This window comes from Rhinatrema bivittatum, chromosome 10, assembly GCF_901001135.1.
Source record: "Rhinatrema bivittatum chromosome 10, aRhiBiv1.1, whole genome shotgun sequence".
In the NCBI taxonomy this organism is placed as follows: Eukaryota; Metazoa; Chordata; class Amphibia; order Gymnophiona; family Rhinatrematidae; genus Rhinatrema; species Rhinatrema bivittatum.
This window is the reverse complement of record NC_042624.1, coordinates 124,547,363-124,572,603: the sequence shown is the minus strand read 5'-3', so window position 1 is coordinate 124,572,603 and position 25,241 is coordinate 124,547,363. Positions and strand designations below refer to the sequence as shown.

The following is a 25,241-nucleotide window of genomic DNA, read 5'->3' as shown; positions in this document are numbered from 1 at the left end:
CTGACGTCAGGAACAGGGCGGTTCAGCACTTCCGGGTGCTGGACCTTTAAGAGCCCCCTGCTCACGCGCGCGCGTTGCCTGGCAGTGGGAGGAGTCAGAATCGTCCTTCGGCAGCGTCTCCACGTGGAGAGAGACGCTGCCATGCGGCCCTGCAGGCCCCAGGAGCAACGGATTGCAGCGAGACCGGGGGAGGCAGGAGAAAGGTAAGGAGCGACCGGGACTGCAACACTGCAAGCATTGATGGGCTCCATTTGCTCTGATACAATTTTTCCATTCCTGCAATATCCAGGTGAAAAAGCTCACCATGCTCATCGCTCAGAGCTCCATAGTTTGGTGGGAAAACAAATCTAAATGAGTGTATAAAATGTATCTTTAGTGACTGTTGCAGCCAAGGCTTTTGCATGCCTTGAAGAAGTTTTCCACCATTTTCTTGTAGTTGTCTGCCTTGTTGTTTTCAGGAAAATTTGTTACCACTAACTGGAAGGTTTCCCTTGCCGTCTTTTCCTTGCCATGCAAACCCAGTCACAGATTTATTCATAGATTCAGTCAAAGATGCATATTAGTCATTTCTGGTTTAATTTGAGAACCTTTCCCTTCTTATCTCACTTATCCTCCCAATTCCCAAGTCAGGTTCTATATACTGACCCAATAACATATCTTGAAAACAAGTAAGGTTTGACTACATTCATTTTGGAAGCATTTTGGCTACAGGACTGAGCAAGTTAGTCAGATAAACTTATCCAGCTAACTTGGTTGAGATATTCAGTAGTGTGGCCATGCTGTTGAACATACTTGGCTATCTTATAGTTAGCGGGATAAGTTTATCCTGTTAACTATAGGACAGCCAAATAGCTGTTCTACACTTATCCGGCCCCATTCCATTTCTTATTTAGATCCGGATTCATCAAAGTCTTTTCCCATAGACACAGAATAGGAGAAAGGTTTTAGTGAATCAAGCCCTTGGCTGGCTAACTAACCAGATAAATAATTAGCTGGCTAAATGACAGCCCCTTGCCATGTCCAAATATTGAAACACTGCCGCATAGCCAGCTAAGTCCAAGCTTAACCAGCTAAGTGACGCTGAATATTGACCTCAGGAAGTACAAGTATGGATGAGGAAGGATAAAAGTTTGACTTGGTTACCCATCTAATTTTTAAGGTGACATTTTTTGAGCTATTTTTCACTCATCTTTTCCTTTTTTCTGTCTCTAGACTATCATGTCTCTGCAAGTATATCACACTTTTAAATGCAAACCGGGCCTGGGAGGGTTATTCTTGGAGTTTTTCTATTGGTTAGGAAGCTGTTTTGCTCACTCCTTTTCTCACTTGGTTGCAGCTGCATTCTCTTGTCATTCCATTAACTGAATGACTCTCTAAAAAAATAAACAATTGCATGAAATCCATCGCGGGAAGCAGCAATCACCCCGCCTTCCTTGAGAAAGGAGTGACAAAGAAGTAAGGAGAGCCCTGCCTCTCTTCTGAGCCCTGGAAAATATTCCAGCACTCTGGGGACTGCTTGAGCAGAGCAGGGAGAATCTGGTAGTGTACTGTTGCACTTTGTAAACAGAAGGTGTGCAAGGAGGGTTATCACATTCCCAAGCTCCTTTTATTGGTATTGTGTTCTTACTCTGGCTATGACTGTGCATTGTCTTTTCAAGGTGACACTCTGGACAGCTTTCACCCTCTTGTCACTATTAGCTGGCATGATCACCGGATCTCCCCCACCAGAGGATTGGCAGATGGGTACTGCTGGTGGCATCAGCACAACCAATCCAGAGCTTGTGAGTGAGGGATTAGAAGACAATGTTGAGTTCCTATTGAGATCTACTTGGAGTTCACTCCTTGGTAAGTGCTTACTGAAACATAAGTGAGCTTGGGATTCATCCATGTTAGAAGCTTAAATAAAATAAGATGGTTTTTATGGCACAAGAAAAGATGCTATTAGAGAAATTATATCTCCTTATGCTCTCTGTCCTTAAGGATCTCTGGCATTACATAAAATAAGACTTTTCTGGCTCATAGAGGTCTGGTAACATCTCCATCTTCTCGCACTTCACTTGCTGCCTAATGTAAGAAAACACAATGCATCCAAGAACTAGAGTAGCAAAGTGTCACAGTCCTCTAAAAAGTCCAATAGTGGATAACTGGTATGGGGTTTACTCTTGGGAACCACTAGAATGTGTCCTGGCTAAGTCTGTGGAAAATGTGTTTTTCCAGAGGAAACAGATATTTATTTATTTATTTAACTATTTTCTATACCGACCTTCATGGTAATAACCATATCAAATCGGTTTACATAGAACAAGGGGTATAACTTTAACAAATCAATTTAACAATACAGAGCAAAAGGTTACAGTCAACAGGGTGGAATAACTTGGAGGCTAGAATAGCCAGAAAATAGGATAGGTGGAGAGGTTAACAGAGAACAATTGAGACTAAGAGTTAAGAGCTTAAATTTATTAGATATGTTTTAACAACTGGTTTGATTGGACAACTTATTAGATATGTTTAACAACTGGTTTGATTGGACCAGGGCACCAGTAACTCTACTGTCTCCTTACCAGTAGTAGACAGAAAGGAGACTGGTCAAAACAGACAAGTATCGTTAGGCCATATTTTCAAACAGTTGTAATTGGAAATCTAAGCCTAATGTTAAACATGCAAAGTAGATTTATTTTATTTTTATTTATTTAGGTTTTTTATATACCGGTATTCATGATAAAATCACATCATGCCGGTTTACATTCAAACAGGGTGAGCAGAAAATACAATAACTGAACCTGGTGCAGAATCTGGTGCATTAAAAATAATGAGGTCCATAACCAAAACTATTTAATTGGCTAACTCAGAAGCTAAGTGAACATTTGGGCACATTTCTGGTTAATTTAGTCAGCTAATATGTTGGGCATCTAGAATTTAGCCAGATAAGTTTGGACATTCCAGGGGTGTAACTGGGTTATTGAGTTAGCCAGCTAAGTTAATCGGCTAACTGCAATATTCAGAGTTAACTGATTAACTCTGTTCGGGCCAAACAACTGTCCTAAAGCCAGCCAGCTATAAATAGCCAATTAACTTTAAGATAGCCAGCTATATTCAATAGTGCAGCTGCACTATCTAACATACGTTCAAAGTTAGCTGGATATGTTTATTACGAGGTACTCGTAGTGGCCATCTTGGGTATTAAAGGCCGCTTTCATTCATCTCCAGGTCATATGTAAATGAGATTGTAAGCTCCATGCAGGTCCAGCTTAGAAAATATCTTGGCATTTCGAAGGGGTCCAGCAACTCCGAGATGAGTGGCAGGGGGTATCGGTCTTTCTTCGTGATGGCATTGAGACCCCAGTAGTCTATGCAGGGGCACAGAATTCCATCCTTTTTAGAAACAATGAAAAATCCCGCCCCCGCCGGTGAAGTGGAAGGTCTGATAAATCCTTTAATGAGATTCTCCTAAATGTATTGAGACATTGCTAGTGACTCCAGAGGGGTTAGGGGGTACACCCTTCTCTGGGGTGGAATAGCCCCTGGTAGAAGATTGATGGCGCAGTCGAAACGTCGACGTTCTGGCAGGATTTCTGCTTTGTTCTTGGAGAATATGACTGCGAAGTCCCGATACTGCGACAAGAGGCTGTAGCCAGAGAGATCGCAGTAGGGGATTGGACTCGCTGATGGCAATCATCAAGGCAGTGAGGACCCCAATGAGTAAGCTGGAGTGTTCCCCAGTCGAACCACTTCAATTCTTTATCTCTCAGCACATAGTTAAACTCTGGAATTCATTGCCAGAGGATGTGGTTACAGCAGTTAGTGTAACTGGGTTTAAAAAAGGTTTGGATAAGTTCCAAGAGGATAAATACGTAAACTCTATAACAGTAATTAATAAGCAATAGTAGCTTGTGATCTATCTAATGTTTGGATACTTGCCAGTACTTGTGACTTGGATTGGCCACTGCTGGAAACAGGATACTGGCTTAATGAACCCTTGGTCTGACGCAGTATGGCATATCTTATATCTTATGTTCTTATATGTAAGAGATTCTTTCCATTTTATTGAGATATTAGATGGGTTACCTATCTTTGCTGGGGATGTATTATTAATTATTACTATGGATATTGAATCTTTAAACTTGAATATCCCTCAAGATAGGGCAATTGAGGTTATTCAGGAGACTCTAGAGAGACGGTGTGATAATTTACGAGTTCCTATTCCTTTTTTGGTGGAACTGGAAAACTATGACATGCTTAACGAATCATGTTCACGGACCCCTGACACGAACCGTGTTTCAATTAACTGCAAGCAAACAAATAAACAGCTGGTTTCTTGTTTGTATTACCTGCCACCACTTACAATGAGGGAATCAGAGGGAACCCTTGGCTGTGGGTTTGTTTGCTTTGCTATTTTTGGTCCACTCTGAATATTATTTATTTTCATTCCCATTGCAGATCTGGTCCCTCCCGACACAGTTAAAACACGGTCTGTGTTGGGGTCCATGAACATGTTTCATTATGATGTTAATTGCCATAAATGAATAAAACAGCTTTTCGAGTTCTGTCCCAATCACTATTATTGTCTCTCCACACTACAAGGAACATAACCTGATTAAAAAGGAAATCTCAAGCTGTAGGCACCAAGGCAATGATCTTCTGGATCTCAAGAGGAAGGGCAAAGCCTTAGTTATATTTGGTTAAACTATTACAGAGACTGTTTAAAGGGCCAAGTGTATTGGATTCAGAGAGCAACCAACGAGAACCCTGACCTTTACAGTTTGGGGAACTGTAAAGGTCATGGGGGTAACTTGCTGATGCAGCTTTTACTATCCTTAATCACTAAGCCTGCAGCTCCAACATTGCTCTCTGCTTCTCTTGCCTCCTTTCCTGTGTTGTGATTGGATGAGATAGGGAGAGGAGGTAGGGCACAGCACAGCCCTCAGTTCCCAGTGGCTCCACAAATCTCTGCAGCAATGGCCCTCTGGGTCCCTCCCCCTCCTTCACTGAGTGCTAAGCCAAGACCCAAGAGAGGGACTGCAGCGAGCCAGCCGAGAGATATAGGAAGAGAGGAGGGGAAGGTGGAGAAAGAGACAGTCAGAATCACATGGTAAGGAAAAGGACGAGACAGAGGGGACACAAAGAAAATGGAAGGGAAAGGAAGATAGACACATGGGGAGCAAAGGAGGAAAGAGACACTGAGGAGGGATGGAAGGTCACGGGGAGAGGCACAAAAGGAACATGAGGGAAGGAGGGAGATATAGAGGGGGGAAGGGAAGAAAAAGACTGAAGAGGCACAAAGGAGACAGGGAACACAGGAGGAAAGGAGATAGAGAAAGAGGAAAGCACTGGGGAAGACAGGGAGACAGAAGGGAAGGAGAGAGAGAAAGACATGCATAGGGAGGGAGGGGGACTAGAGACAGGAGGGCAGCACATGAGAGGCAAGCACAGAGAAGGGGGAAGACATATTGAGAGACAGGTGGCACAAGGGACACAGAGATGAAAGGCTGGAAATGTTTTAAGGAAAGGGAAAGCAAACCACCTGTGTCTGAGAAAGGAGGCTGTGTGTGTGTGTGTGTGTGTGTGTGTGTGTTGTGTACGACAGAAGAGGCTATGTGTATGAGAGAGGAGGTTGTTTGGGCGTATGCATGTGTATATGAGAAAGGAGGCTGTGTGTGTGTGTGTGTGTGTGTTGTGTACGACAGAAGAGGCTATGTGTATGAGAGAAGAGGTTGTTTGGACGTATGCATGTGTATATGAGAAAGGAGGCTGTGTGTGTGTGTGTGTGTTGTGTACGACAGAAGAGGCTATGTGTATGAGAGAGGAGGTTGTTTGGGCGTATGCATGTGTATATGAGTAAGGAGGCTGTGTGTGTATGTGTGTGTTGTGTACGACAGAAGAGGCTATGTGTATGAGAGAGGAGGTTGTTTGGACGTATGCATGTGTATATGAGAAAGGAGGCTGTGTGTGTGTGTGTGTTGTGTACGACAGAAGAGGCTATGTGTATGAGAGAGGAGGTTGTTTGGACGTATGCATGTGTATATGAGAAAGGAGGCTGTGTGTGTGTGTGTTGTGTACGACAGAAGAGGCTATGTGTATGAGAGAGGAGGTTGTTTGGACGTATGCATGTGTATATGAGAAAGGAGGCTGTGTGTGTGTGTGTGTTGTGTACGACAGAAGAGGCTATGTGTATGAGAGAGGAGGTTGTTTGGGCGTATGCATGTGTATATGAGAAAGGAGGCTGTGTGTGTATGTGTGTGTGTTGTGTACGACAGAAGAGGCTATGTGTATGAGAGAGGAGGTTGTTTGGACGTATGCATGTGTATATGAGAAAGGAGGCTGTGTGTGTGTGTGTGTGTGTGTGTGTGTTGTGTACGACAGAAGAGGCTATGTGTATGAGAGAGGAGGTTGTTTGGGCGTATGCATGTGTATATGAGAAAGGAGGCTGTGTGTGTGTGTGTGTGTGTGTTGTGTACGACAGAAGAGGCTATGTGTATGAGAGAAGAGGTTGTTTGGACGTATGCATGTGTATATGAGAAAGGAGGCTGTGTGTGTGTGTGTGTGTTGTGTACGACAGAAGAGGCTATGTGTATGAGAGAGGAGGTTGTTTGGGCGTATGCATGTGTATATGAGTAAGGAGGCTGTGTGTTTGGGTTTATTTATTTTATTTATTTATTTATGAGTTTTATATACCATCATTCCAAGATAAGATCACAACGGTTTACAAAGTCATCGTTAGGTTTCTGGGTCAACATTCTTATTTTAGGTCAGCATTCATATTCATATATAGTCGAGGTCATATTCATGCATTATCTTGTTTCTTAAAATTCTAAATATTAATTCTAGGTCAACACAACATCATCAAGTATGCATTAAGATGCTAATTCATTTCATTATCCTATGTGCCATACTCATAATGTAGTCTTTAACATTTTTATATTGTTCAATTCTTTTTACTCAATTTACTAATATTTTTAAAGATCTGGTAGTGACGACAGTTTATTGGCCTTTACGTTAGATTACAGGCTTTTCAGTTCTCGTTTGAAACTCTTTCTTTCTGTTACACTGGGCAACAATGAAAGTGTTACTGACCTAAAAAGGTCCTACTCTGTAGTATCTTGATGTGCTGAACACGAATATGACCATGAAAAGTTTTTATTGGCTCTCGTTTTGAAGATATTTAATATAGTTCACTTTCTATGTTTAGTCGTGTAAATGTATCCAGTAGGACTGTAAATAAGCCCAGAATGATGTAATATTGCATCATATTGCATGATACCATCATGCACACATCATCCAGAGTTTATGACATCAATTTCTGATGCAATGCAGTTCTACTGCCCTGCTGCTGCGGAGTAAGCTGACGTCAGCTGTTGCAATCCTGCCCGCGAGGAGTGCGGGCAGGCTCTTACCTCGTGCGGCCAGTCGGGCCGCTGACGCGGTTGCCACCGCGCCTGTCTCTCCGTGGCCTCCGGGTCCCTCTCCAGCCGCCTTCTGCTCCATGCAGCGGGGCTGACCCGCCGCGAGCTCTCCCTCGCAGTCAGGACCCCCGCTGCTGCTCCTGGCTCTCCACGGCGTGCTCTGCCGCTCCCGGGGTCCTCGGCCGGCAGGGAAGGCCTCCCTGCCGGTGCCTGCAGCCACTCTAGCTTCCTGCAGCCTGCCATCGCTGCTTCCCTTCGGCCCCGTGGCGGGGCTGCGCCTGCTGCCTTCCTTCTTCGGACCCGGCAGCCCTCGGCTCTCCCTGGGGCTCTCCGTGGCTTGGAGCCGTCCCTGCAGCCAGCTTACCTCACTCCTGCTTCAGTCTTCGCGGCTGGGAGCCGCTAGAGCAGCCTGCCACCTCTCCAGCTTCAGGGCAGGGCTGCTCCGCTACCTGCCTGTCTTCCTTGGATTCTCCACGTGGCCGGGTGGACGCCACCAGCTCCAGCGTGCCTCTCCAGCTTCCTAGGGCACGGGCGCGGGCACGCGCCTCTCTACTCCTCTTCTAGGGCCAGCCAGGTGTGGCCCCCTGCTGGCCCCTCTCTGGGCGTTGTCATCATCAGCCCTACTAAAGGGCTCAGCAGTCTGTCTTTGCCTTCGCAAGGAGTTGGTCACTCCTGGGATTCTACCATCCTTGCTCCAGGAGTTGTCCGTGTTCCAACCTTCTGCAAGGTCCAGTGTTACTTGTCCTCTGTTGGAGCTCCTTGTCCCGTCTGATGTCTACCTGCTGTTCCAGTCTTGATGTCTACTTGATGTACCAGCCCTGATGTTTGCCTGTCCACGTTCCTGCCCTTGGCCTGTCTTCCAATCCGATCCCATGTTCCAGTCCAGTTGATGCCTTTACCTTGCCTTCGGCTGCCGGTGTGCAGCAAACCCTGCTTCAGGCTGCCGGTGTGCAGCAAAACCCTGCTATTCGCTGCCAGGAGTGCAGCAACCTGCTTTTACCCTGTTCCTGAATCTCCTGAAAGCTAGCACCTCGTTCCTGTTCTTCAAGATGTCCTGGTGCCCTGCGGCAAGCCATGTCATGGTCCGTGACCAGCCCCATGGGCGGGCTGAGTAGGGCGCTTCGTGATGCAAGCCATGCACCTCGTTCCTGAGTCTGAGAAAAGCCTTACCTTGTTCTTGAACTCTCTGAAAGCCTGGTATCCTGCAGCAACCCTTGTTGTGGTCCTTGACCAGCCCCACGGGCGGGCTGTGTAGGGCGCTCCATGTTGCCACTCTTGTACCTCGCCCTTGAGTCTCCTGTGTGCATCATACCTCGTTCCTGAGCCCACGTCTGCACTTCCAGTACCTTGCTTCTGAGTCTACGTCAGCACGTCCAGTACCTTGTCTCTGAGTCCACGTCTGCCCTTCCAGTACCTTGCTTCTGAGTCTACGTCAGCACGTCCAGTACCTTGTCTCTTGAGTCCACGTCTGCCCTTCCAGTACCTTGCTTCTGAGTCTACGTCAGCACGTCCAGTACCTTGTCTCTGAGTCCACATCTGCCCTTCCAGTACCTTGCTTCTGAGTCTACGTCAGCACGTCCAGTACCTTGTCTCTGAGTCCACATCTGCCCTTCCAGTACCTTGCTTCTGAGTCAGCACGTCCAGTACCTTGTCTCTGAGTCCACATCTGCACTTCCAGTACCTTGCTTCTGAGTCTACGTCAGCATGTCCAGTACCTTGTCTCTGAGTCCACATCTGCCCTTCCAGTACCTTGCTTCTGAGTCTACGTCAGCACGTCCAGTACCTTGTCTCTGAGTCCACATCTGCACTTCCAGTACCTTGCTTCTGAGTCTACGTCAGCACGTCCAGTACCTTGTCTCTTGAGTCCACGTCTGCCCTTCCAGTACCTTGCTTCTGAGTCAGCACGTCCAGTACCTTGTCTCTGAGTCCACATCTGCACTTCCAGTACCTTGCTTCTGAGTCTACGTCAGCATGTCCAGTACCTTGTCTCTGAGTCCACATCTGCCCTTCCAGTACCTTGCTTCTGAGTCTACGTCAGCATGTCCAGTACCTTGTCTCTGAGTCCACATCTGCACTTCCAGTACCTTGCTTCTGAGTCTACGTCAGCACGTCCAGTACCTTGTCTCTGAGTCCACATCTGCCCTTCCAGTACCTTGCTTCTGAGTCTACGTCAGCATGTCCAGTACCTTGCTCCTGAGTCTACGTCAGCACGTCCAGTACCTTGCTTCTGAGTCTACGTCAGCACGTCCAGTACCTTGCTCCTGAGTCTACGTCAGCACGTCCAGTACCTTGTCTCTAAGTCTATGTCTGCACTTCCAGTACCCGTGCCTGAGTCTACGTCTGCACTTCCAGTCCCATGCCTGAGTCTGCACGTCCAGTACCTCGTTTCTGAGTCTCGTCTGCATCCATGTTCCAGTCCTCGCTGCCCTGGCCTCCATCCGGCCTGCCGCTTCATGCCGTACCCTGCGGCAGGTCCAAAAGGGCTGGGAACTGTCGGAGGACTGTTCACAAGACCAACATAGCGTTGTTGGGTCTTCCGAAGCGCGCAGGTCCAGAGGAGGGCCTGTCTTCCAGTCTTCACTCCAGCCCTGCTCCCGTCCAGCCCATGCTCGGGCATGCCACGCCTCCCGCGGCACCTCTCCAGACCCCTCTGGCGTCGAGCCGCGGCCCAAGGGCACACACATCTCCCAGGAGTGGGATCGCTCTCCGAGCGCTCCGCAACAGTCAGCAGTGCACTATATGAAGCCCAGTCAGAAAGGGTGAGCATTTGAAACATTCATGCTGGCTGACTACTGCTGGACACTCCGCAGAGATGCTCCCGAGCAGGTGTACAAGAGACAAGCAAAGACATCTAAGACGTAGTCTATGACTTCATTTTTCAAACGGTATTAACTGTAGGTCTCCTACTATTGGCATACAATTCAAGATGTAATTATATTATTGCATATTACAAAAAAACTAGAGCCAATTTTGCATTTTCACAGTCACATTCGTGTTTAGCACATGGAAATGTATAAGAATTGACTCATTTCATTTCCGTAACATGACTTTTGTGAAAATTTGTTGCCCAGTGTTATCAGACATAGTGGCTCTGGGGTTCCATAACTTGGGACCTGCAATAGAAACATGTGGTCTCCTATTTGATTTAAGCATGTGCTCCGTGTTGTTGGCATTTTTAGCAATCCTTTGTCTTGCGATCTTAAGGCTCTCTACGGTGTGTATGGTTGAAGAGTCACTCCTAACAGGCATGGGTTAATGTTGTTGATGATGTTAAAAATTAGAGTCAGCTCTTTACAGTGGATTCTGTATTGTACAGGAAGCCAGTGCAGTGCTATCAGTGAGAGAGTGATGTGGTCGAATTTCCTTGTCCCTACTAACAGTCTGGCTGAGGCGTTTTGTAGTAGTTGTAAAGGTTTTATGAGTCCAGAGGATAGGCCTAGTAATAGGGAGTTGCAGTAATCTGTGTTGGAAAATATTAGAGACTGTAGAACAATGTGGAAATCCTGTATTGTTAGTAAAGATTTTAGCCGATGTTATATTCAAAGCTTAGAATATCCTGTTTAATTAGTTTGCTTATATGCTTTTTCATTGAAAATTTTTCATCAATCTGTATTCCTAGGTCTCAAACCTGGTCAGAGGGAGTAATGTTAAAGTTTCCTAGGGGGTTTGATTATTGAGGAATTTCTCCTCAACCATATAATTTCAGTATTTTCTATGTTTAGTGTTAATTTCAGCTGAGTTAGTCTTTGTTGTATTGCCTTCATATATGTTGTCAGTGTCGAGGTAGTTTTTTCAAATGATTTATCGAATGGGATGTAGAATTGTATGTCGTCTGCACAGAGGAAGGATTTGATTCCTAGTTCCGCTAGTAATGCGCATAGTGGCAGTATGTCTGAAATTTTTATTTATAAATCTTTATTTATAAAACCTGTTCTGATATTTGTTATGCTATAATATCTGTTATCTGTAAAGCCTGTTGCTAATTTACTGTTTCCCTGTAAACCGAAGTGATGTATAACTATACGTACCTCGGTATAGAAGAATCTATAAATAAATACATAAGTATGTAAATGTTGAATAGGGTAGCCAAGGGTGCTGATCCCTGGGGGACACCTGTATCGATTGGGAAGGTGCCAGATATGCGATTGTCCAGTTTTACTTGAAATGATCTGTTTGCTAGGAAGGATGAGAACCATTTGATAACAGTTCCATCTATTCCAATTTTTCTCAGCTAGTGGCATAGCAGGTTGAGGTCTAAGGTGTCGAAGGCTGCTGTAAGGTCAATTAGTACCAGGATATAGGATTCATCATTATCAAACCCCTGAAGTACAGGGTCAGTTAGTGAACTGAGAAGGGTTTCTGTAGAGTGATCTTTCCTGAAGCCGAATTGGTTAGGGTATAAAATATTATTGTCTTCTAGGTAGCTTTCTAGTTGTGATAAAACTGATTTTTCTAGGATTTTAGCTATGAAAGCCGGTTGGATATTGTTTGATAGTTGCCTAATCATCACTTTTGCCGGATTTATTTTTAAGGATGGGTTTAATCACAGCTTGTTTTGCTTTAATGGGGATCATTCCTTCTGATATTGAGTAGTTGATCATAATTGTGCTTGTTGGCGTTATTACGTTGTGTATTATTTTCAGGGAACTTGCAGGGATTGGATCCAGTGGGTGTATAGCAGGCTTGATTTTTGTAATGATTTGGTTGATTTCGAGTTTTGATACCGTGTCAAATCAGTTCCATTTTGCTTGTCCGTGTTTTTCTTCATGTTCATTTGTAAGTAGGCAGGTGGAGAATTGTGTTTTTAACCTATTGATTTTATTTAACAAAGAAGTGGCGTATTCATTGCATGAGTATTTTGAAAAGTTGTAGTTGTTGGAGATTGAGGACAATGGGTCCTTGATTACATTTTTAACCATTTCAAGGAGTAGTTTGGAATTGAATATTACACCATGAATTTGCTTGGATGCGGTGGAACTCCATGGAGGGTGAAACTCCGAGGATGGATTATGGAGCAGACGTAACTCCGGAGATGGTGTAACTCCGAGGATGGAAGGTGGCGAGGTCGTAACTCCATCCGAAGACACTGAGGAACTGAAGCAGTGCCTTTTTATAGGGCAGGAGGAAGAGCCCTGAAGACATCATCAGGAGGGAACAGGAGGACTTCCTGTCTCTGGACCTTTAAAAGCAGAAGAGAGACACGCAGCCCGCCCCTAGGGGAAGCCCCGGAGGTAGGTGGGCAGAGCCAAGGCCTGCAGTGGTGTCCTGCCGCGTTGGTGAAGAAGCAGGCCGGAGGCGGCTCCTGCCGCTGAAGAGGAGCTGCAGTGGGGCAGATTCCGGCCCCAAGGAAGAAGTCAAAGCTGCGGCGGCTCTCTGCCGCGAAGAGGAACTCCGGCGGCAGTGTTTGAGCCACAGAGGAGGGAATCCCTGTGAGGGGATTCCCCCGAAGGGAAGAGTCGTCGGCACGGCTCCTGCTGCGCGGAAGAGGAGCGGCAGCAGGCTGCGAAGACCAGAGGAAATGCGGCTGAGTGGCGGTCTGGCTGCGAAGAGCTGCAGTGTTGGGCCGGCATGGAGGAAAGGTGAGGGCCTGTCCACGGGATGGGGTCTGCGGGCAGGAGTGTAACAACCAGGGTTTATTTTTGTTTGTAGATGTGTTGTGTTCTTTCTGATGTTTTATCCTGGGCTGGGCATAGATTATCAGCAATGTCATTGATAATATTTTTCCCAGGAGTCAAATGCTGAGGAGGCACTATCAAATTTAAAGTCATTTATTTTATTTTTAATGGTTTCTTCAAATATTTTTGGATCTATCTGTTTCCTAAATGTGAATGATTGATTAATATGTAATTTTGTTTGCTGTGTGTTGAGGAGGGTTATTTCTGCTTTTATTAGTTGGTGATCAGTCCATGGTAGTATGCAGTGAGATGAGTTGATTCTGCAGTTAGTGTTATTGGCGAATATTAGGTCAAGAGTGTGTCCAGCTTTGTGGATGGGGTTAGTTATGAATTGCGACCAGCCCATTGCTTCCATAATATCTAGGAGTACTTCACATGCTGTATTTTATGGTATGCTATCTACATGTAGGTTGAAGTCTCCTACGATTAGGGTGGATTCAGGAGATGGCAACGTCTTTGTGAAGATTTCAATTAGGGGGCAGCAATCTTTTTGGAGTGTTCCAGGTGGGTAACAGACCGTGCCTAGATTTGGCTGTGTAGATTTTAGTATTGCCACCTGGGGGGGGGGGGGAATAGATCTCAATTTTGTATGGTTTAAGTTTGAGCTCTTTTTTGCAGATTATTAAAAGACCCCCACCTTTATGTATTTTTTTCTGGGGAAATAAAAGATATCATAGATGGGGTGATCAATTTGATTTAAGAGAACATTATCATTTTCTTTCAGTTATGCAGAAAATAGTGGGGTAGATTTTCAAAGGGATACACGCGTACTCCCCAAAAACCTACCCCAACCCCCCCCCTGCGCGCGCCGAGCCTATTTTGCATAGGCTTGGCGGTGCGCGCAAGCCCTGGGACGCGCGTAAGTCCCGGGGCTTGCATGGAGAGGCGTGCCGGGGGGCGTGTCGGTCGTGACGTGGCGTTTCGGGGGCATGGCACGGGTGACGCGACGTTTCGGGGGCGGCGCCGCGGGTGTGGTTTCAGCCCGGGGGCATTCCGGGGGCGTGGCCGCCCCCTCCGGAACAGCCCCCGGGTCGGGTGATGGCGCGCGGCAGGCGTAAATCCGGCGATAAAGGTAGGGGGGGGGGTTTAGATAGGGCCGGGGGGGTGGGTTAGGTAGGGGAAGGGAGGGGAAGGTGAGGGGAGGGAACGGAGGCAGGCTGCGTGGCTCGGCGCGCGCAGGCTGCCCAAAATCGGCAGCCTTGCACGCACCGATCCCGGATTTTAATGGATACGCTCGGCTATGCGCGTATCTATTGAAATCCCGCGTACTCTTGTTCGCGCCTGGTACGCGAACAAAAGTACGCACTCGCACAAAATTATAAAATCTACCCCAGCGGGTTTTAGCTCTGCTAGTAAATCATTTATCAAAAGAATTTTCTTTGATAGTGATCGAACATTTACCATAGTAGAGATAACATTACGCTGGTAGAGATTATTTTAGAATTGTCATTTATTGTGGGGAAGATTAGTTTTCTGGTCTTTTTCTCTTTGTGTTTGAGGTTCTATGCAGATTTCCATATATTCCTTGTCCTGTGATGACTTCAATGAGGTTAGTTGGTACCATTATCCTAGCCATTTGGTATGGTCAATATAAATTTAATTTTATTTTTATTCAGGCGTCACTTCAGGTGCGCACAAAGGGGCATGCCTCCGGCGTTCGCACCTCAGTCTTGTCCAGCCCTGGGCTGCGGTGGGCGGTCTCAGGGGTGGTCGGGAGCAGTCCCGTGGGCACCAGTGTTTTGTTTCCTCCTTCCAGGGTTGGGGGAGGGGGAGGGAGGGAACCTCCAGCGCCTGGCCGGACTCCTCTCCCTACCTCCTATTTGCTCCAGCCGGTCCCACCGCTGAGCTCGGCTCCCGCCGGTCTTGTCAGGCAGGCCGTGCTCTCCTGCGCCGCAGTCTTGTCTGGCACTGGGCTGCAGTGGGCAGTCTCAGGGTCAGCCGGTGGGTGGGATTAGTCTTATGGTTGCCAGTGTGTTGGTTCCTTCTTCTGGGGGGGGGGGGGGGGAGGGACCATGCCTCCAGCACCTGGCCGGCCTCCTCTCACTACATCCTATTTGCTCCTGCTGGTCCCGCCGCTGAGCTCGGCTCCCACTGGTCTTGTCGAGCAAGCCGTGCTCTCCTGCACCTTGGTCTTGTCCGGTGCTGGGCTGCGGTGGGCGATCTCAGGAGTGGTCAGTGGGCAGGAGCAGTCCCATGGGAGTGTGCATGTGAGTATGAGAGAGAAGGCTGTGTGTTTGGGAATTTATGTGTGTGTATGAGAGAGGAAGTTGTTCGTTTGGGAGTGTGCATGTGTGAATGAGAGAGGAGGCTGTTCGTTTGGGAGTGTGCATGTGTGAATGAGAGAGGAGGCTGTGTGTTTATGGGGAAGTATGGATATGGGTGTGTATTAGAAAGGCTGCATGAGGCTGCGGTTGATATTTGATGTGTTTATGAGGATAGTTGAAATAAAATTTTATAAAACGAGGTATACTGAGGGGGTGCTTGAAAGCCACGTAATGAGTGGATCGACAACTGACAATAATCTGTAACCTCCCCCCACCCCCTTCAAAGCATGACGTCCAATTATGGTCCATAGAAAAGTTGGCCACCCTACCTGCAGTCCATCCTGCTGGTGAACAATGGAAGGACCTTTGGAATGGTAAGTGGCCATTCTGAAGGAGTGGGTGACAGGTAGGGAGTTCTGTCCTATCCTCCAGAGATTCTTGGAAAGTAGCTCTGGAGAAAGCTGCTGCATTCTAACATCAGAGAATCAAGTGAGGAATAGCCCTGGAAAGTACTTCTTTGTGAATTGGAGTTGTGTGGGAGACATCCTAGAAGGGGCATATTTTATATTGGCAAGGTGGGGGAGAAGCCTTGGGTCCTTAGGCTGGGAGGGAAGCCATGAGGACAGGGCTTCCCTCCTGTATTAAATGATAGCTCTGCAGGTATGTTAACATTTAACATCTGGTCCAAGGCAGGTGTTAAAATGTTTGAGGCTTTAGTGGACCTACAGTAAACAACAAGAAGAGGAGAGCACACAATGCTATTTCTGTGCACTTGCTAAGATCTTATTTTCATGCGATACATGCTTATCGTAATGTGTACCACTAATGTTCTCCAACCCCAGTTTATCTTGTACACCAGGGCCTCCAGGTACACACTAACCTTTAGTGCATAGGTCCTCAATGCCACTTATGCAGATAATATTAACAATTAATAATATGTATCTAACTCCTTGCTGCAATAAGATAACTATAGAATGAGCTTTCCTATACTACTCCCTTCCAGTCATTTCACCTTTGCTGCCAAGGAGGATGGTGGGTCACTCACCATCCCAGTTCTATCCTTTCAAGCCTTTCCAAAGCAAATCCTGCAGTTGCTATCAGCATTGGTAATGTCAATAATTAGATTTTCTTTTTGACTGAATGAAACACCATATTTTATATTCAACTATGATTGTTTGTTGATGTACAGTGAGATGATTTACAGCAGTTTATTTACTCAAATTTAGCCAACAGATGCATTAGTATGATTAGTTTTTAAGAGCTATTATTTAGTCACATCATTTAGCAAAACTATTACTATACCTGCCTTTATTCTTGCTTAATTGCACTACTTGCTTTTCCTGTTTTCTTTTACTTATGTGTTTCTTTCCTGTTGCCACAGGAGACAATGCGACTTTGGATGGACAGAATGCTGAAGAGTTTGCAGATGATCTCCTGTTCCGGTCAGAACGCTCTCCTGCAAACCAGAGTAAGCCCAAGAAAAACAGGAAGCCCTCAGTCCGTGGGAGCAAGGGCTGCCGCATCCGGAGTCTGATGGTCAAAGTGCAGGACTTGGGACTGGGCTACAATTCTGATGAAATTGTGCGGTTTAAGTATTGCAGCGGCTCTTGCCAGCGGTCCAGGAACAACTATGATTTGACACTGTCCAGTCTGCTAAAGACCAAGGCAATCTCCCCAGGTCCACATGAAAGGATCAACAGCCATCCCTGCTGTCGTCCTACAAAGTATGAGCCCGTATCATTCATGGATGTCAAAAACACATGGCAGACTGTAGACAAACTTTCAGCAGCAGAGTGCAATTGTATAGGATGACTGCACTGCAATTTCTCCGCAGAAAATCATGCTAGAGCTCAGAGTCATTGGTGAGTTGGCAAAAAGGCGGATGACAGGTGTAATAAAGATGAAATGCAATTAGAGAGCATGTCTGATGAACAGCAAATGCTCTCAGGAAGACCATCACAGCCAGTCAAAAAAATAAGCAGAATGTGAACAGCATATTTTAGTGGTGAAGGTAGTACAGGGAAAACCCATTTTACTGCCAAAGACAGAACAGTATAATGAATATCCTGCAAAGAACAGTGCAAGTTCTTTCATTCCCAAAGATGGACCTGAACACTTCTCTTCATAGCAGGTTGCGCTGGCTAATCATTGAAAGTCCTAAGGCCTGCCATAATCAACTCTCTATAATTTCTGTTTCCAAAGAGAAGGGATTTAAACTTAGGAAAAAAATTCTCTTTACATCCAGGTTTTAATTAATAACAAGGGCTTGCATTTTTGTAGTGACTTTCATCGTTGTTGCAAACGCAGTACTTATTGAGAATGGACCTAGTTCCTGAGCAAAATACGAAGCTGCAATGGAGATAGAAAAGAGAAAAGATTTGGAGATACCATTGCATATAGTGCTTAAAAATCATAGAAACACAGAAACATGATGGCAGAAAAAGATCATACAAACCATCTAGTCTGCCCAACCACAAAACTGCTCAGCTATAAGGTCCCTGCAACTCCCCAAGAGATCCTCTGTGCTTGTCCCATGCTTCTTGAATTCAGATACTGTTCTTGTCTCCACCATCTTCACTGGGAGACCATTCCATGCATCCACCACTCTGTCTGTAAAAATTCTTCCTTAGAATACTCTTCAGTTTACCCCCTTTCGCCTCCATCCCATGACCCCTCAAATCATGATGATTTATAGATAAACATAGCTACTGAAGGCCTGTAAATGAATTCAGTGGAATTCTCTCTGCCTTAATAAGCAAAAGGTTGGAAGGACAATTCTGCATGGAGCATGAGATGGGATCCTCTATCCAAAATCTATTCTGGAGCCAGAGATAAAGGTGGTGATTAACAAAATCATTAGTGGATGTGCGACATAACAAAGATCTAAGGGACTTTCATGCTTTGACATGTTTATTGATGTTCTCTTTTATCGCTTTTCTGTGTAGGTTATAAGTGTGGCATTGCTGTTTAGCACTTAACCATTCCAAAGATATAGCTGGTTGTTTGGTAGTTAACTTCCAGGCTTCAGTGCAATTTGGGAGGATAATTTTCAAACAGTCCATACAGGCTAAAGTCTGCAGGTATTTTTTAGCCAGAATTTTCAAAGTGAATTTACACGCATAAATCCACTTTGAAAATTCACAGGTGTACTTTTGAAAATCCAAAGTATGTGCAAAAGTCTAAACTGTAGGAATCCTTGCAGGGAAACATACATAAACTGCTTCACACTCCACCCTCAGGAATGCCATTGGTTACTGCAAATTTTATGTGCATACAGGCTATACATACAAGTTTATCTGCACATCAGGCAGGCGATTTTATAACAAAATAAATAAAAGGTCATTTCCACAGTAAAGCACAATTTATCCATAAAAATGCCTTTGAAAATTACCCTCCCTATGTTTCAAACAGTGGGGAAAGTCATATCTTAACTCCATGATGTACGCGCACTCTATTTCTTCTTAGGCGATGAGCCTGTGGCACACACTCCAGTTATAAGCCCTTTCCTATTGTAATGTTACCAGATAACTCTGAATCATCAAGGACCAAACAAGCCAGTCTTGTTCATATAAGTCTCTTCCTCTGTAGAATGAGACATGCAGTTCTGATTTCACTAATAAAAGCAAAATTTCTACTTTCATAATGCAGTGAGAAGTACAGTACTTTCATGACAATAGGGATCCTGAAGAAACCCCACATAAGATATGCCATGCTGGATCAAATCAAGGTCCATCGAACCCAGTGTCCTACCTCAACAGTAGCCAATTCAGATCACAAGTACTTGGCAAATCCCAAAATTAGATCTATTTCCTGTTGCTCACTCCAAGGGATAAGCAATGGCTTTCCAAAGTCAACATGACTAATAATGTTATGGTCTTTTCCTCCAGAAACTTGCCCAAACCTCTCTTAAACTCTGCTATGCTAGTAACATTGACCACATCCTCTAACAACAAATTCCACAGCTTGATTGTATTTTGAGTGAAAAAATATCTTCTATGATTTGTCTTAAATCTGTTACTTGTTTCTTTCATGGTGTGTCCCCTTGTGTTAGTATTATTTGAAAGAGTAAATAACATCCTCTATTTACCCATACCACCCACTCATAATTTTATAAACTTCAGTCATGCCCCCTCTCTCAGTCTCTCTTTTCCAAGCTAAAGAACCCTAATCTGTGTAGCCTTTCTTCATAAGCGAGCTATTCCATTCCCTTTATTATTTTTGTGGCTGATCTCTGCACCTTTTCTAGTTCAGCCATTTATTTTTGAGATAGGGTGACCAGAACCATGCACAATACTCGAGGTGCAGTCGCACCATAGCTCAATACAGAGACAATATGATTTCTGTTTTATTGTCCATTTCTCTCCAAATAATTCCTAATGTTCTATTTTCTCTTTTGACTGCTGCTGCACACTGAGCTGATGATTTCAATGTATTGTCCAGAATGACCCAAGGGCATTTCTCTGCGAGGCAGTTTCTAATACAGAACCCAACATTTTGTACCTGTGATTATATTTCACTATGTACATCATTTTACAGTTTTACACATTTAATTTCATCTGCCATTTAGATACCCAGACCCTTGTCTCGCAAAGACCTTCTGCAATCCCTCCCAATCCACTACTGTTTTAACAACTTTGAATAATTCTAAATTATTTACAAATCTGATCACCTCACTCGTTGCTTCCTTTTCCAGGTCATTTATGAATATGTTAAATAACACAGGTCCTGGTAGATATCCCTGGAGCACTCCATTGACATTTCTCCATATGGAAAACTGATCATTATTACTCTATGTTTCCTTGTCTTTTAACCAATTACCAATCCATAATAGGACACTGGCCACTAATCCCCGACATTTTAATTTCTTACTGAGAGACTTTGTCAAATGCCTTCTGAAGATCCAAATTTCATACAGCAGCTGGCTTACTTTTATCCACAGGTTTATTTACAGTTTCACAAAATCTAACAGATTGATAAGGAAAGACCTCCCTTTGCTAAAACCATGTTGACTCTTCCCCATTAAGCCATATCTATCTATGTGGCCAGTGATTTTGTTTTAAGAATAGTGTCTACCATTTTCCCAGAACTGGCATCAAGCTCACATTCTATTTTCTCAGATCACCCATGGAGTCCCTTTTAAAAATTAGCATCAGATTAGCAATTCCTCCAGTCTTCAGGAATTGTGACAGTTTTAAATGATAAATTACAGATTACAAGTACTGTATCAGATTTGCAGTTTCATATTTGATTTCTTTCAGAACTCTGGGGTGAATATCATCCAGTTCTAGTGATTTGTTACTCTTTAGTTTTGTCAATTTGATCTATTATATCCTGCAGTTTGACAATGATTTGCTTTAGTTAATCAGAATCACCACCAAAGAATGCTTCTGGTGTGGGTAAGTCTCCATCCTCCTCAGTAAAGACCAAGGCAAAGAATGAATTTAGTTTTTCGCTATTTCCTTGTCCTTCCTGAGCACCCCTTTTACCTCTTGGTCATGTAGAGGTCCAATTAACTCCTTCTCAAGCTTTTTGTCTCAAATGTACTTAAAAATGTTTTTGTTATTAGTTTCTACCTCTATACCAAGCTTCTTTTTAAATCTTTTATTGGTCTGTCTTATTACTGTTTTACATCTAACTTGATGTAAAACTATTTTCCTCATTTGGGTCATTTTTCCATTTTTTTTGCATGGAATACATTTTGTCTGGGTTTCTAAGATGGTATTTTTAAATAATACCCACACTTCATGCAAAATTTAATCTTGGCAAAGGTTCCTCTTAGGTTTTTTCTAACTAATTTCTCATTTTATTGTAATCTCCCTTTTTAAAGTTAAATGCTACTGCAGTAGTTTTACTTAGTGATTATGTCAAATTTAATTTTATTATTATGATCACTATTGCCAATAGATCCACCAGCCTGCTACCAGGTCCTGTGTTCCACTCAGAACTAAGAACATAAGAAGTTGCCATACTGGGTCAGATTGAGGGTCCATCAAGCCTAGCATCCTGTTTCCAACAGTGACCAATTCAGGATAAAAGTAACTGGCAAGTACCCAAACATTAAATAGATCCCAGGCTACTAATTATAGTAATAAGAAGTAAATCAACTTGATTAGCAGTTTATGGACGTCTTCAGGAACTTTTTGAGACTATATAGCAGGGGTCGGGAACCTTTTTGGCTGAGAGAGCCATGAACGCCACATATTTTAAAATGTAATTCCGTGAGAGCCATACTAACTACAACCCCCCACCCTCCTGACTCCCCCAAGACCACCAAATTAATTTGCTACAACCCCCTACTCTCCTGATGCCCCCAAGACCTGCCAAATTAATTTACTACAACCCCCCATCCTCCTAAACCCCCCCCCCAAGACCTGCCAAAAGTCCCTGGTGATCCAGTGGGGGTCCAGGGCTCACAGACAAATCTTTAATAAAAAAGTAAAAATCTAACAAAACCCCCCACCCTCCTGATGCCCCCAAGACCTCCAAAATTAATTTACTACAACCCTCACCCTCCTGACCCCCCCAAGACCTGCCAAAAGTCCCTGGTGGTCCAGCGGGGGTTTGGGAGTGATCTCCTGGACTTGGGCTGTCGGCTGCCAGTAGTCAAAATGGCGCAGACGGCCCTTTGCCCTCACTATGTCACTGGGGTTGACCAATGGCGGCGGTAGCCCCTCTGACATAGTAAGGGCAAAGGGTCGTCAACGCCATTTTGATTACTGGCAGCCGACGGCTCTTTGCCCTTACTATGTCACAGGGGCTACCGCCGCCATTGGTCGCCCCCAGTGACTTAGTGAGGGCAAAGGGCCGTCAGCGCCATTTTGACTACTGGCAGCCGACAGCCCAAGTCCAGGAGATCATTCCCAGACCGCTCCTGGACCCCCGCTGGACCACTAGGGACTTTTGACAGGTCTTGGGGGGGTCAGGAGGGTGGGGGATTTTGTTAGATTTTTACTTTTTTATTAAAGATTTGTCTGCGAGCCAGATGCAGCCATCAAAAGAGCCATATCTGGCTCCTGAGCCATAGGTTCCTGACCCCTGCTATATAGTGTCCATTGGCTGTGACAATCCTTTCAGATTTATTCTGGTTACACTGAGTGAAGAAATTTTTATCATTTGTCATATGACTTGTGGCGCCTGAGTCAATACACCAGGTATTTTATGAAATTGTACCTGCATTAGTATTAAATGCAAATTCAACAACAGAATTGTTTTCAGCATCTTTCACAGCATGTTTGGTTTTTTGCCTTGCATTCTGTTTCTGTAGTTGGTTTATTCTAGCTTTCCAAACAAGCAGAGTCTATAAAGCACATGGAACACCTTTAATAGTGTGCACAAAAAGATGAAGACAGAACAATATCCTGCCTCTTGTACAGAATGCAGAGGACATAGCCCCCTTTATTTTAAACTTTTAAGCAGCATAACACTGACATAGTTTCTATATAACACTAGTACACAGCTGAGAACAGTTGTTGTAATAACAGACTGAATTCATAATACAGGTCTAACATATTAGCCTGTATATAATCTCTGTTAGCATTTTACAGTTTGTTTCTTCATCTTGGCCAGGCGGGTGGTAGTATACTCCCACTACTGTACTCTGTCCATCACACTTGGAATTTTTATCCATAAGAATTCCAGAGTATAGTTTGTTTCCTGCAGAACTTTTATCTTGCTTTACTCTATTTCATCCTTAACATATATGGCAATCCCTCCACCAATATGATCTGCCCTCATGTCAATATACTTTGTACCCTGATATCACAGTGTCCCATAGTTATCCTTCTTCCATCAGTTCTTTAAGATGCCTATAATGTTTATATCTTCATTATGTGTCATAAATTCTAACTCTCCAATCTTATTTTTCAGACATCATGCATTTGTATACAGATATTTTAAAATATGTGTAAACCCTTTTGGTTTTAAAGTCACTGTTCTGCTCCTCTCCTCTCATGCATCCAGACTTTTGACCCTAGATGCCAGGGTTCCACCAGCAGGGAGGAGGAAAAGCCTCCAGGGTCTATGGTGCATATCTCACACAGTCTCTGACTCTTACAATGTACTCAGATAAGTAGTCCTCTCTTCAGGCTGATACGCTAAATATGAGACCAAAAGGCAACAGACTTGGGAGTGGTGTTCAAATATAAAGGGTTTACTGTAACTTCCCAAAATCACTTTCTTCTTGTCCATTCTCAGCCCGAATCCGTGTACTTTTCCCAACAATAACTTCTCTTCAGCCCAAAAACATTTTTTGAGCACTGCAAGCCCACTTGACTGTTAGGTAGGCAGACAGACCCAATACTGTTCCTGCCAAGAAAGGGACTTCCCTTTAAGGCTGGTAAACTCACAAAAAACAGGCTCACACTTTGCAAGTCCAAAAGCCTCTTCTCTCTTCTCCTCTGTTCAGGAATAACTTTCTCTGAACTAAGAGAGCACAAAAATAGGATTTCTTTCTGTTATCCCCTTCTAGCAGGCAGAGAGCACACTGGGATCATCCACAAAAATCCAAAAAGCCTCCAAATCTCCACAAAGGCAGACAAACCCTCAAACCCAAGCTACAGTCAACATTCAACTCAGCTCAACCCAACTCAACTCTCAATACAACTCCTCTATCACTCCTGCTGAACATGCTCAACCCCCAGTTATATAGGGGAGCACTGACCAATCCCAAATAAAACAGGTGGAATGGCCACCACTGAAGGATCCAAAAATCTCCCAGATGAAAAAGGGAAAATGTTGGTAAGGGGCGAAGTCACTGCTACATATGTTTTTATTTGTATTCTATTTTTATTTGTATTCACAACCAGCTTGTTGGTAGATAATACAGGCAGTTTAGAGTCATTCATAGCTGTGTGCTTTCTATCTATAAATCATCTGGGCTATTTCAGCCTTAAAACACAACCTCTCCACTGGAATATTCTAACATCCCTGATTTGCACATATCCTTGAAACATACCTCCCTCCGAACTACGTGTTTCTGAGTGACTGTTGGCTTTCTACAATGGTCTAGTTTCAAAGTTGCTCTATCTCCTTTTTAAATATTTATGCTAGCAACATGGTTCCACCCTGGTTAAGGTGAAACCCATCCTATCAGAATAGGTTCCTCATACCCTATAATGTTTTCTAGTCCCTAACAAGCCGAAAACCCTCTTCCCTGCACCATCTCTCATCCATGCACTGAGATTCTGGAGCTCAGCCTGTATCTGGGGTTCTGCATGTAGAACAGGGAGCATTTCTGAGAATGCAACTCTGGAGGTTCTGGATTTCAATTTTCTACCTAAAATTCTAATATATTTATATTTATATCACCATATTAATTTGAGATGGTGATTGGCTTTCCCTCCCTTTGTAAAACTTTCCTTTCTAAACTGGAATAAATATTATGGATTAATACACCAGCCTGGATTAAAATCTTGCATCAATTATAACTGCAGTGAGTATGGTAATCTCCCCCTAATCTTTAATGGCTTTTCATGTAAAAGGAATATGATGACACAGTTAAGGGATAAGATTTCCAAACCACTCCTAGCTTAATAGCCTCCCTTCCTCCCGTAGCAATGACCCTTAAAACCCCGCTGATCTGTCTAGAATTTTTTGTTTTATTACTTACACGTCATCTATAGCAGAAGTAAAGTTACATGGAAGGGACCCCAGCACGCACCACTGCGTAATTATGTACGCACAAATTTAATGGTAAAACCCTGGAACGCCCATGGCCCGCCCAGACCATGCCCACTCCCCACTCCCCACTCCTTTTTGTAAACTTTTTCTTTGTGTGTGCAGCAGCATGTACCTGCATATCCCGGTGGCTTATAAAATCCGCTTGGCACATGCAAGCCTGACTTGTGCATGTATCTCCCAGTTTTGTCTTGTGCCAGGCTTTTAAAGTTTACCTTTATGTTTGC

At 44.3% G+C, this 25,241-nt stretch overlaps 1 protein-coding gene across 2 annotated transcripts in view; it reads left to right on the top strand.

The window, feature by feature from the left end:
- Window positions 1-21,578, top strand: part of ARTN (artemin) — a 154,269-nt gene extending 132,691 nt beyond the window's left edge. For both annotated transcript variants that reach the window (XM_029618875.1, XM_029618874.1), the window contains exons 3-4: window positions 1,659-1,845; window positions 16,721-21,578. In XM_029618875.1, coding sequence (XP_029474735.1) covers window positions 1,659-1,845; window positions 16,721-17,151 — 618 coding nt within the window. In that variant the 3' untranslated portion in view covers window positions 17,152-21,578. The remainder of the gene's footprint in view (window positions 1-1,658; window positions 1,846-16,720) is intronic.
- Window positions 21,579-25,241: the final 3,663 nt, after the last annotated feature.